Source organism: Dendrobium catenatum, unplaced genomic scaffold, assembly GCF_001605985.2.
Source record: "Dendrobium catenatum unplaced genomic scaffold, ASM160598v2 fragScaff_scaffold_853, whole genome shotgun sequence".
Lineage (NCBI taxonomy): Eukaryota > Viridiplantae > Streptophyta > Magnoliopsida > Asparagales > Orchidaceae > Dendrobium > Dendrobium catenatum.
The window spans coordinates 10,886,076-10,903,357 of record NW_021319315.1 but is presented as its reverse complement, the minus strand read 5'-3'; the positions used below and the strand labels follow the sequence as shown (position 1 = coordinate 10,903,357).

General features: G+C 37.7%; 1 protein-coding gene across 2 annotated transcripts in view; it reads left to right on the top strand.

The window, feature by feature from the left end:
* Positions 1-17,282, top strand: part of LOC110113099 — a 40,451-nt gene that overhangs the window by 10,029 nt on the left and 13,140 nt on the right. For both annotated transcript variants that reach the window (XM_028697021.1, XM_020845525.2), the window contains 4 exons: positions 4,347-4,420; positions 4,503-4,633; positions 4,757-4,823; positions 4,902-4,987. In XM_028697021.1, the coding sequence (XP_028552854.1) occupies positions 4,381-4,420; positions 4,503-4,633; positions 4,757-4,823; positions 4,902-4,987 (324 nt within the window). In that variant the 5' untranslated portion in view covers positions 4,347-4,380. The remainder of the gene's footprint in view (positions 1-4,346; positions 4,421-4,502; positions 4,634-4,756; positions 4,824-4,901; positions 4,988-17,282) is intronic.

The window sequence follows — 17,282 nt, the reverse complement described above, 5'->3', positions numbered from 1 at the left end:
AAACCACTGCTCTTCAACCCGCGATCCCCACAGCCCGTCGTTCCAATTGAGAAGCTCCGATCTCCTCTGTCCCAACCCGTCACTTCTCCTCTTCTTCTGAACCCCACGAACAGAGAGAGAGAGAGAGAGAGAGAGAGAGAGAGAGAGAGAGAGAGAGAGACTTCTCTCTAACCTGATTAAGCTCTTACCTTACCAACGTCAGACCTCCAGCTCAAAATCCACGTTGGTATCCTCCTCTATCCCGTCAAACCCAAAGCCCTACCTGTACAGAATCTCCTCTCCCCTAGCTGTGAGTCTCCTTCCCTATCCACCTCCTCCGGCGTTCCTTCCAGCTCGATCAGAAGCAACGACGGGAGCTCACTTGCTTCGAAGGTAACTTTCTTCCTTCGCGCGCTTCTTTGGCCTAATCCCGTCAATCGGTCGAACCAGAGAAGGGAGAGGAGTATTCTTCTCTTATTATAATTATAATAATAATTATTACTATTAATTAGCTTTAATTATAAATAATTAATTAATTATAATTAGCTCTAATTAATTATTAATAAAATAAAAAAAATCCCCTCCACTCTCTTTCCTCGGCGTTCGTGTCGGACCGACAAACCACCTAAGCACGTCTTTAGTGAGCATGGTAGGAGGGAACCCGGTGCGACACCTACTGCGAGGTAGGCGAGTGACCCCTCGATCCACGTGTCAACCCCGCGAAGGTATGAACTTTTCTAAAACTCAAAACCCTACTTCAATATTCGTGGAAAACCGAAGAACCGCCCCAAGCACGCCTTTAGTGCGCGTGGTGGAATGGGACCCTGGTGCGGCACGTATGGCGAAGCGGGGTCACTTATAAGTACCCCCGAGCGGGGGGAAAGCAAAACTGTCTCTTTTCATAAAAATGTTATTTAAAACCCCATGCACGCCTTTATTGCGCGTGGTGGGAGAAAAACAAAAACAACCGCCGCGGTGTCTCACCAACACCAACCGTGCACATCTTTAGTGACGTGGCGGGTAGGCGACCTCTTGATTTTTCCCCCTAAACGGGGGAGACGTCGGGAGGCTGCCGAAATTTTGTCTGAAATACAAACAAGGACTTGAACAAATTAGACTTGTGGACCTGATTCAATTGATCTAAATAAATATGAACTCAAGTCTAAAAAAAAGAAGAAGAATATGATTTTGGACATTTGAACTCAAGCAAGTGCTTGAGTTGGACCACAGGGGACATAGAACTTCGGCTTGCCACTTGAACTTGAACTACAAAGAAGACTTGAACTCTACAAGATAACAAGTGGACCACTTGAACTCAAATGAACATGAGATTTGAATTTGAATCATAACACTAAGCTCCTAATAAAGATTAAGAAAGGATCATTTCATTTTTAAAGCAAATGTCAAATGGATTTGCGGAGAATCTTAGAACAAATCTCAACTTGGAAAGAGCATTGAAATAGATATCAACAATCAAGCAAAATGATTCATGATGGACAAGCCTTCAGTGCACTCAAGAAAACGTCGATGAACAAATAAGCTTGTGATACAACTTGTTTTCAAGCAAAAGCTCACACACAAAGTCGCTACAAACTTTGATGGCAATCAATGATCCAAAGCATTCAAATGAGCTAAAGCAAATTGACATGATCAATCAATCAAGCTACGAGAAAGGAGAAGGAATTTGCAAGTGTGATTGCAAATAGCAAGAAAGCATGAATAATATGGTTTTTACATACAAGTTGTGATATGGGGAGGAGGTCATTGGACTATAATAAATCATCTATAACGAAGGGCATGCCAATTTACCTACAAACTACAATCTGGGACCTTCAGTAGATGTTATAATTGGGTCATGGATGTCATGTCAACAGAAGTGCAAATTTTCAATCGACAAATAGAACTAATGTTGTTACTCGCATCATGGGTCCAATGATGATGTGATGGAAAAGATATATCATACATTGAGGATTGCTTGGAGTTGGCAACAAGAAATATACAATCAACACATGTATGAGAGGTACATTAGATCCATGAGCAAAGGGAAGAAAATATCTTGAAGGAGATTATGATTATTGTCAATAGCAATCGATGAGTGGACCAATACATCAACTGAATACTACTCAATTTCCTACAAATGCTTCAATGCTTTCTTGTTAAATGAGATGTAACTGTCAAAAGAATAATGATTATTTATACATTGAATTTGTTATCTACAAGTAAATGCCAAGTGATGCGCATCAGAGGAAAGTACCTACAAGTCATCGTGGAAGACTTATCGTGGACTTGACATGGCATCTATGAGCAAATGTTGTAGAATTATAAGAAATATGAAATTTTGTCGGTTGCTGTAGAAGACTCATTGACTCCCAATATATTTTCCGTAAGCAAAGTGTAAAGTGACTACATCAAATGCAAATGCATACGAGTTGCTATAAGAAGTTCATTGCACATACAACAAATTGTCTGTAAGCAAATACAAAAGTACTATAACAGATGTAATCATCTACAACAAGGCAGGAGATTAGTTAGTGCACTACGATTCACCTGCAGAAAACAACGAATAGTGCACGACAGTCTACATGTACAAAACAGTAAACAACTCAATCCAGAAGCTGCTACACCACGCTACCGGATCCGCAACTTCTATGCAAGCGGACAGAAGGCGTCTACAAGTACTTTCAAAATACCCCTGCACGTGCACTGTAATTTGTATACACATAGATACACTAAAAGGGGTAAATACAATCTCAACCCGCAAGGGCCCCGGCGAGCGTGTTATTGGTACACACGTGACGTTTAGGGATGCTACGCGGGTTATTAAATTTGAACCCGATCCTTCTAAGTAGATAAAAAGAGTCGACAGGGTTTAATTATAAAATGCTTGAAACTCGCATGGGCCCCGGCGAGCGTGTTATTGGTACACACGTGACGTCTAGGGATGCTGCGCGGGTTGACAAGTTAATTCAACTTCGAACCCGATCCTTCTATATAGATCAATAGGAGTCGACAAGGTTCGAACCAACAAACAAATATACGATTGCTACGACCGATATATTTGTTTTAACAACGAGTAATGGATAAATCAAACTAACCCCAATAATGTAAAATCAAGCACTCACTATGACAATTTAAATAGGGTTATATTGAAATTTTTTCTTTGTAAAGGACTTTTTTATGTTTTTACGTAGGGTATTTAAAGGATTAGTTTAAATGCACGAATAATTACATTTCTGAACTTTTTCAACAAGAGCTGGCAAGGGAGCAACAATAATGTTAATACGGGTTTTGATATACATACATAGATGCCCTACTCCAATCATTTGAATCACGAAATGCAATGCCTCCAAATACAATTGTCGCAATGGTCGATAAGTATAAATGACGGATGAATGACTAGTGGCTGTATTGAATGTGGCATATAACTATGGTAGTGGCTCTTCTAAGTCTTGTAGACATGAATAATAACATCTATGAATTGGTCTACAACTATATAAATATCGTCTCATTATTGGCAGCATCTTTGACTTGATAATACATCATAGTTAACATGCAATTTCATATATATCATTGATGAACAACAACATAGCTTCATCAGCGATCAACATCACATTATCATTAGTAAGAGATAGAATTGTGTTTGTGAAGGTCCACGACTTTCATTCGTGAGGTCGCTGATTGAGGTATTGGCTGCCTACCGTTAAACATCTGATGCAATCACATTTCAAACGAGATGATGATCAATCAGTTCAATTTTGTTTGGACTATATATGTCCATATGGGTTTGGCTAGTTTGGTGTGATCTGGGCTAAGCTGACTTGGTTTAAAGTAGTTCAAGCCTCCAAGAGCTCGATGTTATGATGAAAAAATTATATAGCTTTGATCGTGCCATTCTGAGATCATTTAGAAATTCATTCAACTAAATCAAGTGCAGTTGAACTCCTGTTCCATCCATCTTTTTTCCATTGAAATTCATGTTCTATCAAAATTATGCTTGACTATATATGAATTTTCATGAACTAAAAACCAAAGTAGGAAAACTTAATTGTGTACTTTATTTTATATATGGATATTTCGTGAATCTAACGTGCTATTACATATCTAAACCTCATTGCTTGTTTAGTCATCTAGCTCGCATTGGAAGGATTTGATTAATCCAAATTGTTTATTCTGCCTAAATTTTAACTAGCAGAACATTATATTTGTTTTAATTGTCTTTGCATATTGACTGCCTTAATATCATATACACTTACCTGTCTTGTAAGACCCCAAATACATTTCAGTACCATTGGCTGTAGGCTTATTTTGTTACGGCTTGAGAGGAAATATATACTGTAAGTTGTTTCTATTCTCTTAATATGGTGCAGTCCAGTGGTTTCTCTCCGAGAAAATCTAACTGTGATGGTGCATGATGAAGAGGGAGAAGAGATTTTGAGAACAGGTTCTAGTTTCACTAAGAGTTGCACATTCAAGGTTTGAAGGCAGTTTTGAAGTTCTAAAATTGCTGTAGTTTTTCTTGACAGAATTCAAAACAATGTTGTTGCTGGAACGAGGACTTTGGGATAATTTGTTTCCTCTCAAGAATGGAGGTTCTCTCCACATGAAACTTCAGTTTTTGCTCAGTGAAGAAGATCGAAAGCGAATTCGTGAAATGGTGTTTTATACTGAACTTTTAAAAAAAATGCTTAGCTTGAAATATGAGTTCCAGGGGATCCCTCCAAGAAAAGATCTTTCATGCCTTCCTAATTGAATTCATGTTTTTTCTGATTATTATTAGAGGAATTCTGCTCTAAAAAGGAGACACTTGGAGAAGCCTGGGATTAGGCATAGGAGGTCCTTTTCTGGTAATCTTGATTTTTTTAATATTCTTTTGGGATTTTACTGTCTTCAACTTAAAATGTTGTTTAACTCTGAATGTTCAGACGACAGGATTGGATACTCACCTACTACGATTGCTGAAATTGGTACTGAAGAAATGCTATTGGATCATTCAGAGTCAGCTGACCTGGTTAAGTATTCTCCATCAGTGAAGTATTTCCTATTTTCCATCAATAAGCTTTAATTTTTCTAACTTTATAAGTCTACTTGTGCACATTAGTTTTTGTGGTTGGCTTCGCTTCTTTCTTATCCATCATAATTATCACATTACCCTTATCCCAATTATTTGTGTTTGGCTTTATGAATACTTTTTTTGTTTTCATTCTTGTTGAGTGATGTGTATGGTGTTAAATTTATTTTCTTAACTTTTTTTTTTTTCATGTCTTTCATTCGCATTAACTGTGGTCTTCATCTTCCTTCATCTTCCTCACTAGTCATTCAATATTTATTTTATCTATTTGATGTATGGGTGTAATTTTTAAGCTGCATTATACCCATCAAAACTATCTAAATTTATTTTTTACTGCCTTATCTTTAGTATGCTATTCTTATTATTTCTTTAATATAATTATTCCTCGAACTATCACTCCTAAAATTTTCATAAATTTATAACATTTTTATTTCTTTCACGCTCAACTTGAGAATTATGAAACACATATTTATTAAGTACTTTGAGTGGTAAAATTTCTCTTGTTTTGTGATGACAAGTATAATTTTACTCTACTTATACATGGATACTAGTTTGCACAATGACAACATTTATTCATGACATTTGATGAACGTGGGTCTTTGAGATAGACTCATGAGGTCATAAGTCACAAAGGAATGGATCACATCATCCCGAGGATGTAAATAATCGTAGGCCTTTTTGCTCCAGCAAGAGAATCAATGGAAGATAGACTACGTGACAACATTTATTCATGACGTTTGATGAACGTGGGTCTTTGAGATAGACTCATGAGGTCATAAGTCACAAAGGAATGATCACATCATCCCGAGGATGGAAATAATCGTAGGCCTTTTTGCTCCAGCATGAGAATCAATGGAAGATAGACTAGTCACATGTACACTTGTCTTTTGAGTGTTTCATTGAGAGGGCATTGTATTATCTATAAGGATTAAAGATGGTTCACTTTATGGACTTAAAAAAACATATATATATATAATTTGAATGTATCCATTTCTCTTTCTCAACATATAATATTGAATAGGGTTTATTTTATTATAGTTAATCAAGTTTCCTATATATGCAAGCCCCATTGATAACATCTTGAATAAAGAGTCCAATAATACTCTCGAATAAGGATGTTCGTTCATTTTCATTTGGGTTTTGCCACATGAACAGTCTTTTAAGGTTTCCTATTCCAATGGGAGAAAAGGATTAAAATGGCAACTCATCATGCAAAGGGTGACACAAGCATGCATATGGAGGCCAGCATAATGACGGTGAAATCATAAAAAGGAAACATATCATGCACAATAGCTTACCATGTGGAAGGATGCCATCTGATGGATATATGGGCCTCATAGTCTCCAAAGAATGGGAACTCGCCCAATGATGATCTATAACACTACCAATAGTGCCAGTCTTGTTCCTAAATATGTGGGATTAAATGTACTAACAAGTTATGACCCATGAACTATTTTACTGCAGACACAACAATGGAATTACAACTTAAAACCCGCTAGGTATTAAGGATACCCATGACTTGGTCTTAAATTCCTTGTCTAGAAAGGATGGCCCTATAGAGAAATATCTGCTTATTGTTTTTGTGGAATGTTGAAGTCTTTCTGTGATAGCTCTTACAGACTCATTGTGACCGAGAATGAACAAAATAATTCTTAGAACTTCTCTACTATTTATTATATGTGAATCATATAACCTACAATATGATCCAAACTTGCAAAGTAACTCAGTAAATATTACTTGTGACATCCTGAATATATTGTGAAATCTAATTGGATATCCACAAGTAACTCCCATACTCATTTATCTCTGCTTTGCCTCGTTGTCATGCAAGACCTCTTGCCCAAGTAAAGTGAGTAGTAATCATGAAGCAAAAAATTTTTGCTAGCATTATATTATTAAATTGAATAATTATCATTTGATCATTCTTTGAAAATATTTCTTCATTATAGTTATCACTGGATCACTCTTACTATCCTCCGACATTGTATATCTGCTAAAATGTAAACATTATAAATATATTATATTTAATATATGTTCATATACACAGCAACTACATATATGCATACATTTAGATAAAAAACAGAACATTTCATAAGCATATACATCGTATGTGTATATGAAAGGTGATAATATTGCATGCGTCAATATCTAACTTGAAATTCCATACCACCTCTGGAAGCCAGTAAATTATTGCATTCGGTCACCTGACTGAGAGATCCGTTCGGATCTCTCTCTGTCTACAGTAAAACGCATGTATAGCGCAGATGTGCTACAGTACCTGCGCTTTTAGTGTAGACAGAGAGAGATCCGAACGGATCTCTCTGTCAGGTGACCGGATGCAATAATTTGCCCTAGAAGCCTTAGAAGCTGCTGACTGAACTTGACTATTATATACGTATAAAAAAGCTTGTTATAATCTTCTCTACTATGTTAAGCTTTATAGAATGGAAAATTCTAACGAACTATTACATATATGCTTATGTTGACTTTGGAATTCTAGGATTTAAGAACTACAAATTCTCTTGTAATTTTACTTAAAACTAAAATGAATGACGGTGGGTGCTTACAGAAAAAGTAAATGTAACATCATATTTGTAGCTTATGTAGATTTGTTTTTGTTTGTATCTAGAAAAAATGCATTGTATTAAAGGATTAATGTCAAGATTTTTTGACAGGTTTTACACCGGCTGTCGACTTCCTAACATAACCCTTCCTTTTTCTCATTCAGGACTTGGGAAAATTCTATAAGATTGTGGTTAGACCTACAATGCTTTATGGCGCAGAATGTTGGCCATCAAAAGAGAAGCATAATATTAAGTTAAGTTTTGCTGAGATGAGGATGCACATTTGGATGAGTGGCATTACTCTTAGAGACATGATATGAAGTGAGCATATACGTGAAATGGTTGGAGTAGCTCTAGTGATATATAATTGTGGGCTCCGAAAATTTAGCCCCGGCCTCCCCCGTTGGCTACATAGCTTTTAGATGCTCCTCTATATTTTGCTTGTGATCTTTTGTATTCATAGCAATTCATTGGTTGCTATTTTCTAATAGACTTTATCAGGCATGGTTGCTTATAGATAGAATACTGTGTATTTATTTGTAAATTAGCATTCATTGGTTGAAAGGAAGTTATCTCTTTCACATTCTTCCTGCTTTGCTTGTAGACCTACTACATTCATCGTGTATGATAGCTAGCAAATCACCATATTCATTACATTGCTTGCGGGTTTGACGTAGGAGCTGCTGCTGATCTAAACATGAAGTAATTCCAGCACTCAACGAACCCAGGCTGGCCCGTTAACAGGCACCCGGTTCGGTTCTTTGTTGTTGGATTCGTTCGGTTCAGGTTTCCTCAGCGGGATCTTATGTGGTGTCTTAATAGAGTCTATAAATAGAGTCCTTGTCATAGGGGGAGTGGTAGAGAGTTGGTAAGCAGAATTTCTGTCTTCCTTTGGAAGGATGGATGTATCCTGGCTTGGCAAACCAGGTGGTGTTCTTGCCTATCAATAAAGATTTATTTTCTTTCTTTTAGTTCCTGATCTTTTATTCTGTTTTGTGAGTTTTGATTAAACATTTATCTGATTTTTGTGACCGTTTGGCACCACCCAATCCACCCGGTGCCATTTGGTATCAGAGCAATCCAGGCCAAGAATTCTTCCTAGAATTCTTTTTTTTTCCGGTTGCTGTTTTGTTTTGGCAGGACTCCTCACGGGAATTGCATCCCGGAGAACAGGAAGCCATGCCGCCGAGAAGGGGAGTTCCAAGAAATACCCAAGAGCAAACGATTGAAGAATTACAAAGGGAAATCCAAAAATGACAAGATAGGTTGGCTGTTGTAGAAGTCAGTCAACAAGGAGAAACGCAATAAGAAATTGAGGAACCGCAACCGGAAGAAGCTGACAAGAATCCTTTTCCATCATGAAGGATCAAGCAGAGAAGATGATATTCCTTTGAGATACCTTCGGCATTAACCAAGAAGACATGCTTATGACTTCGGCATATGACTTGATCTTCCAGAATTTGAATGACGGTTGGATCCAGACGAATTCATCAATTGGTTGCACACCATTGAACGGATTCTTGATTATAAAGAAATTCCGCAAGAATGCATTGTCAAAGTTGTCGCCATCAAACTCAAAGGTGGTGGGAAAATCTAAAGTGATCCCGTCAGAGAGAAGGAAAATCAAGAATCACAATGTGGGCAAAGATCCAAGAATTCTTCCTAGAAGTCTTTTTTTTTTTTTCCGGTTGCTGTTTTGTTTTGGCAGGACTCCTCACGGGAATTGCATCCTGGAGAACAGGAAGCCATGCCGCCGAGAAGCGGAGTTCCAAGAAATACCCAAGAGCAAACAATTGAAGAATTACAAAGGGAAATCCAAAAATGACAAGATAGGTTGGCTGTTGTAGAAGTCAGTCAACAAGGAGAAACGCAATAATAAATTGAGGAACCGCAACCGGAAGAAGCTGACAAGAATCCTTTCCATCATGAAGGATCAAGCAGAGAAGATGATATTCCTTTGAGATACCTTCGGCAGGAACCAAGAAGACATGCTTATGACTTCGGCATATGACTTGATCTTCCAGAATTCGAATGACGGTTGGATCCAGACGAATTCATCAATTGGTTGCACAGCATTGAACGGATTCTTGATTATAAAGAAATTCCGCAAGAACGCATTGTCAAACTTGTCGCCATCAAACTCAAAGGTGGTGGGAAAATCTAAAGTGATCCCGTCAGAGAGAAGGAAAATCAAGAATCACAATGTGGGCAAAGATAACTAAAGAGCTTCAAAAGAAGTTCTTACCCATGCATTACCGCCAAGACATGTTTCTCCGGCTACATAATTTGCAACAACACGAACTTTCGGTAGAAGGGTACGCTGTTGAATTTGAACAATTGAGTCTCAAATGCCAATTGGAAGAACCGGAAGAAAACAACATTGCGAGATTCTTATGAGGACTCAACTTGTCCATATCAAACATTGTCCACCTCCAACCATACCGAACCTTGGCTGATGTGATTAACCTCTCCTTGAAGGTAGAAAAACAATTAAAGCAAGGAAAACGAAGAAGTACCATCGGAGAATAGCTGTCCAGAACCAACCACCTGAATAGTTCCATACCGGAGAGGAGAACTACGACCATCGACCCACCAAACGTGGCCACCAGCTCTGTCCGTCCACGGTTGGCCGCAAGCAATCCTCCCACCAATTCTTTTCCAGCAAGAAAATGTTTCAAGTGTCATGGATTTGGTCACATCACAACTAATTGCCCTACAAGGCAATTGGTTACCTTGGTAGAAGAAATGCCTCTTGATGAAGACCTAGGTGAAGGAGATGCAAACAACCCACAAGAGATGGAGCAAATTATACCGGCAGATGACAGAGAGCTTTTAGTAATCAGACGTCTGCTAAATACTCAATACGAACCTGAACACAAGTGGTTGAGGCATAACATTTTCAAGACAAGATGCATTGTCCAAGGCAAAGTTTGTAATCTTATCATTGACATTGGTAGTTGTGTGGTCTCCTCTTTGATGATAGAGAAATTACAACTGGATACACAACCACATCCTCAACCTTATAAGCTAGTATGGCTAAGAAAGGCAATGAAATTGAGGTCAACCGCCAATGTTTGGTTCACTTCTCGATGGGCAAGGATCTTCAAGAACAAGTTCTATGTGATGTGGTGCCAATGGATGCTTGCCACATACTGTTGGGACGACCATGGTAGTTTGACCGAAAAACAATCCATGATGGGTTTCACAATGCCTATTGTTTTCAAAATGGTGGTCGAACATTGGTACTCACACCCTACGATGAAAACAAGCCAAGAAGTTACCCGTCAAACCGACCGGACCTCAACCCCTTGCCTCCAAGACCGAATCAGCCGACCTCTTTGCTCAAGCTCTCAAAATCGAGCAAAAGGGCTTGGTTTTGTTACTAATGGCTAAGAACAAGTTACAAAAACAACATCCACCAGAAGTCAAACCTCTTCTTCATGAATTTCATCAAATCTTTATGGAGGAACTTTCAAAAGGCGTACCACCCATGCGTGAAGTTCAACATGCCATCGATTTCATACCAGGATTTGTCATACCAAATAGACCCACTTACAAAATATCTTCTAAGAGTTACGAGGAGTTACAAAGCAAGTGGAAGAACTGATTTCTGCAGGTTTTGTTAGACCAAGTGCCAGCCCCTATGCCATGCCAGCCCTCCTTGTTCCTAAGAAAGATGGCACGTGGCGAATATGTATTGATACCCGGGCCGTTAACAAGGTCACCATCATGTTCAGGTTTCCTATTCATCATGGTGGTGCCTGTATTTATTTGACCAACTACGTGGTGCCTGTATTTTTTCCAAAATAGATCTCAGGAGCGGGTACCACCAAATCAGAATGAGACTCGATGACAAATGGAAAACAACTTTCAAGACAAGGGATGGCTTATATGAGTGGTCCGTTATGTCATTCGGATTATCCAATGCGTCGAGTACTTTCATGTGTCTTATGAATCATGTTTTTCATTCCTTCTTAAATAAATTTCTTGCTATTTATTTTGTTGACATTTTGATCTATAGCCAGAATAAGGAGGAACATTTACAACATCTAACACAAGTTTTCCAAGTACTTTTGAAGCAACGTCTGTTTGCTAACACCGCCAAATGTGAATTCCTAGTAGACACTATCAAGTTTTTAGGTTTTGTCATCTCTCCCGCAGGACTTGAAATGGATTATGAGAAGGTTAAGATCATTCAAGAGTGGCCAACTCCAACTTCTATAAATGATGTTCGATGGTTCCATGTCTTGGCATCTTTTTACCGATGATTCATTCAAAACTTCAGCACTGTGGCAGCCCCTCTTACTGAAATCCTCAAAAAGCCACAATTTGAATGGACCAAAGAAGCGCAAGTTAGTTTTGATCAACTCAAAAACCTTATGCAAACAACACCCGTCCACACTCCCAAAATTTTCCCAAGTCTTTGAAGTTGAATGTGATGCGTCCCACAATGGAATTGGAGCTGTACTAAGCCAAAGAGGACACCCTATAGCCTATTTTAGTGAAAAACTAAACGAATCTTGCCAAAAGTACTCCACATATGACAAAGAATTTTACGCCATTGTCAGAGCGCTACAATATTGGAGCCACTACTTACTTGGTCAAGAGTTTGTCCTTTTTACGGATCATCAGTCCCTTAAGCATCTTCAATATCAAAGCAAGTTTGTTTTTTTTAAATATCCAAGCAAGCTTAACGCCAGGCATGCCAAATGGGTCGAGTATTTATCATCTTTTCATTACTCTTTAAAATATAAATCTGGAGCCTCTAATCAAGTTGTAGATGCCCTTAGCCGACGATTTATGTTACTAAACATCATATAAATAAAGACCATTGGTTTTGATGTTGTGAAAGAATTGTACGAAAAGGATCCTGATTTTTCAAAAATATGGCAGCATTGTCTACTTCAACCATATAAGCTTTTTTATATACAACAAAAATATCTGTTTAAGGGAAATAGACTGTGTATACCCCAAGGATCCTTGCGTGAAGTTATAATTTTTGAAAACCATAATGGCGGTCTATCAGGACATTTTGGTAGAGACAAAACCCTTGCCATGATTCAAGGAAATTTTTATTGGCCTTCTCTTGAAAATGATGTAACCCGACATGTTAAGAGATGCCAAATCTGTAAAATTTTTAAAACTTCCCAACACAATACCGGTCTATACCTACCTATACCTGTACTCGAGTCACCTTGGATAGAAGTCAGCATGGATTTCGTATTGGAACTTCCTGTTACTCAACGAAAAAAGGACTCCATGGTTGGTTGACCATTTTTAAAAAATGGCACATTTTATACCTTGTCATAAAAGGTCAGACGCTTCCCACGTCGCTAGACTTTACTTTCATCAAGTGGTTTGATTACATGGCATACCAAAAACAATCACTTCCGATCAAGATGTTAAATTCCTTAGTCACTTTTGGAGAACTCTGTGGTCTAAATTAGGCACTAAGCTACAATTCAGTTACACGGCTCACCCGCAAACAGATGGACAAACTGAAGCGATTAACAGAAGCCTCAGAAACCTCCTACGATGTTTCGTTGGAAAGAGCATTCGATCATGGGATGGCACACCAGGTGGTGTTTTGGGGGTGGGCTGTAGAGAGTTGGTAAGCAGAATTTATGCATTCCTTTGGAAGGATGGCTGTATCCTGGCTTGGCAAACCAGGTGGTGTTCTTGCCTATCAATAAAGATTTGTTTTCTTTCTTCTAGTTCCTGATCTTTTATTCTGTTTTGTGAGTTTTGATTAAGCCTTTCTCTGGTTTTTGTGATCGTTTGGCACCACCCAATCTACTTGGTGCCAGGGTTTGAATGTATTTGTTGATATATTGATGTTAAATGCAAAGTACTATCATATTCATTAGGAGTATTTCCAATGATTCAACACATTCATCATGTATTATTTATGGCCACTTATTTATGATCTCTTGTATTCATTGTGCACTCTCTTGCATTGTGAATGGGTCACTGTATTACAAGTTCCTTGATTCACACTTGTAGGTGAATCACATTTGTTGGATACTCCCTTCCATATGTGTAGGCAGCACACATATATGTCATAGGCTAATTGACATTAGTAGTATGCTTGGTGTCTTCTCCATGGCCTAATTAGATTATTTGTAGATAATATACATTCATTGGGTGTTGTGCATTCTTGCCTACAGGGTGAACTGCACTTGCTCTTGTGTAGTATTGATGCTTGCACTTTAATCGGCAATGATTTAGAGGATAAAACTTGTCAGCGCCATCCTTTAAATAATATAAAGATTGCAATCCGGCAGTTAGTGGAAGTAATAATGCTTCAAATTAATATGAAAGCATCATCATCAAGTTCCTTGTTGGAGAGAGAAATGTCAAATAACTCTGGTGGCTTCAAACTATATGGCAAATAGTCCTATTTTGCCTATTACATCTCCATCTTGTGCATAATGTTATATTCCTTTTGGTCCAATCAAGTTCAAATCAAATCCATCATCATCTTTGATTTAGGTTTGAATTCATTCAAGTCTAGCTCTTCAGTGTTGTTTGTTCAAATCTTTTTATCATTATGAATTCAATTCCTTATTGTTTTTATTCAATTCAAGTCATCATTATATTCAAGTCAAGCTCAAAGTCATTTGAGTTCAAATCGTTGTTCACTATGCAAGTTCAAGTTCTTTGAGCGAGTTCAAGTTCCTTGCTTGTTCAAATGGTTCAAGTCTCATTCAGTTCGAGTCCCTATAGTTCATTTGTCCAAGTTCAAATATTCAGAAGTCCATAGTGTCCTAGTAAGTTCAATTCAAGTTCATGCTCATTGTAGTTCATTGTCTTTTATTTGAATTCAAATTATGTGCGAATCCAATTAGATTTAGTTTGTCATTATTAGTTCAGTTTTCTTGAGTCATGTTCAAACATCATTAAATATGGTTCAACTCAAGTTCAGTTTCCTCTGTGGTCTTTTGAGTTCAATCAAGTTCAAGCCACACTCAAGTTTCTTACACTTAGTTCAAATTTGATTCAAATCTTTTGTTTTGTTGTTTAGTTAGGTTCTTTTATCCAGTTCAAGCTTAAGTTCACAAGTCCTCTGTATTTGATTTGAATTTCGGCAGCCTCCCAGCGTCTCCCCTGTTTAGGGGAAAAACCAAGAAGCAGCCTTTCCCTCCACGCTATATGAGCACTTTAGGTAGATGTTAGGTGACATCGTGACTATATTTTCTTCAATCTCTGCTACGCTATATGAGCGTTTAAGGGTCTCTGAGCACCTGTTGAAAAGAGTACAATGATTTCCCTACGTATGGGTACTTAATTTTTATCTCCCTCACGCTATAAGAGCGCTCCGAGGATTACCTGCCTTGTCGCAAGCATCACACCGGTTTCCCTCTCCCTGTGCTACGTTAGTGCGTAGGGAGGTTTGCCGGCTCATCACTAGCGTCGAGAGCAGGGTTTAAGTTAGGGAGGTTATTACTTGGAGGTCGTCGAGGGAACATCGGTGGAGTTGGGTTCACGACGGTCAGGGCGCACACACTTAATTTTTAATTAATTATATTAATCTATAACTAATTATATTTAACTTAAGATTAATTATAAATCAAGTATGTGTAATTTATAATTAATTTATAATTAATCATAATCAATTATATCTAATGTATAATTAATTATAATTAATTAAATTTAATTCATAATTAATTAAAAACTAATTATAATTAATTATATTTAATATGTAATTAATTATATTTAATTTAAAACTAATTATAAATTACTAAGATTCAATTTATAATTAATTAAAAAAATCATAATTAATTATATTTAATTTAAAATTAAATCTAAATTAAAGTCATTAATTAAATATAACTGATTTTAATTAATAATAATTAAATATAAGTAAATATAATAAATTATAATTAAGTTAATTAAACAAAAAAAAAATTGAGCAGGATTTATATGTTTTAACAGGATTTATGCAAAATTAAGCAAGATTAAAGCCGAATTCAGGTGGATTTGAGCAGGTTTTAGGCTAAATACATGATTTAGGAAAAAGTTAAGTCTAACTATAAGTTAAATCCCTGTTTTTCCCTTCTTTTCATGCAGATTTACGAGATCTGGCCGAAGAAGCGCATGAAGGGGAGAAGGATCTCTACCTTCATAGAGAGCAAGCTCCCATGGTCGATTCCGTTCAAAATGTCGTAACTTCCGATCTGGTAGGAAGGGAATGTCACCTGGGTTGCAAAGTTGAACAAGCACGAAGAAGCCGAAGAAGTGTGTAAAAGGGAGGTGGTTTCCTTCGCAGTAAACGAGTCCCCGTCGTTGCTTCTAGTCTGATAAGAAGGAATGCCTTCGAAGGGGATAAAGTCGGCCGACAATGGAGGAGGTAGGTTGGTCTCTCCCTCCCTCTCTCTCTCCCCTCTCTCTCTCTTTCTCTCTCTCTCTCTCTCTCTCTCTCTCCTCCTCTCTCTGTCTCTCTCTCTCTCTTTGGATCGGAAGGACTCTGACAAGGCTAGGGCAAAGGGAGTCGATCAGAGTAGGAGGAAAAGGTTGCAGGATTTCTACATGGGTTTCTGCTGCGTCGAGTGGTTTCAGCGAGAGAGGAAGAGGAGTCAAGATTTCTTGTATGCGAGAGAAGAAAAACTGCTCGACGACCTTCGTCTCTCCTTTTATTAATGCGAATCAGGCGACGATTGAGGCAAGCTCTCTGCACGCGGGTATGGGCTCTGATGCGGCGTCGTTTACAGACTGTATCCTGTGGAAAGCGGCGCGATTTGACACTATAGACGCGGTGTGGGTTGTATAGGTAATGATCCAAACAACATTTGTTTATCCTTTTTTTTGTTTTTTTCTATTACCGAGGTCAACAATAAGATTGGAGAGAGTTACCTTAGATGGTTTGGTCACATAAAACGGCGGCCTTCCGATGACCCAGTGAGGAGAGTAGATGAATTAGATTTACCTATGTTAAGAGACGTAGAGGTAGACCTGGAAAGACTTGTTTAGAAAATATTAGAAATGACCTTTCGTTATTAGTTCTAAATGAGAATTTGACTCTTAACCAGATATAACGGAGAAAAAGGATTCATGTAGCCGACCCCAAGTAGTGGGATAAAGGCTTGATGTTGTTGTAGTAATATCTAGAAAAACACATGCTGCATGCATTAATTTAAGTACTTTGATCACTCTGTTTCCATGCACACTATGAAAGAGTTCTGCTTATTTCAAAAGAACCAAGGTAGGCAGTAACATGTTCACATGGGTATTACCAATTTTGAAGCAGTAATTGCTGGAACCGAAGGCAGAATTTCATGGAAGGAATTTAGGTGGTGGGTGTGCTATTATCAGCTTAATGGCTATCTTCTTCCGTTTTAGAAATTCTAAGGTAATATTGCAGTGAATTTATAAGGAACTGCAAGTGCAAAAAACAATTTGGAATTAAACGACTTTCGTTAAAACAATGCATATGGTTGATTTCTCAGTATGACAATTCTATAGAGCTTAACCCATAGTTTGCATTCAGATTAAAAAAATATACGTTGAACATATAAAATCTATTAACTAATATTTATTTGTTAAGCAAATAAAATTTACTAAGATCGACTAGAACTGCAAGTTTTCTGAATATCAATGCATCACGAACTTAATGCAGCTATAAAAGTATACTACAAATAGTAACATTTCCTATTATCAAATAGAGAACTTAA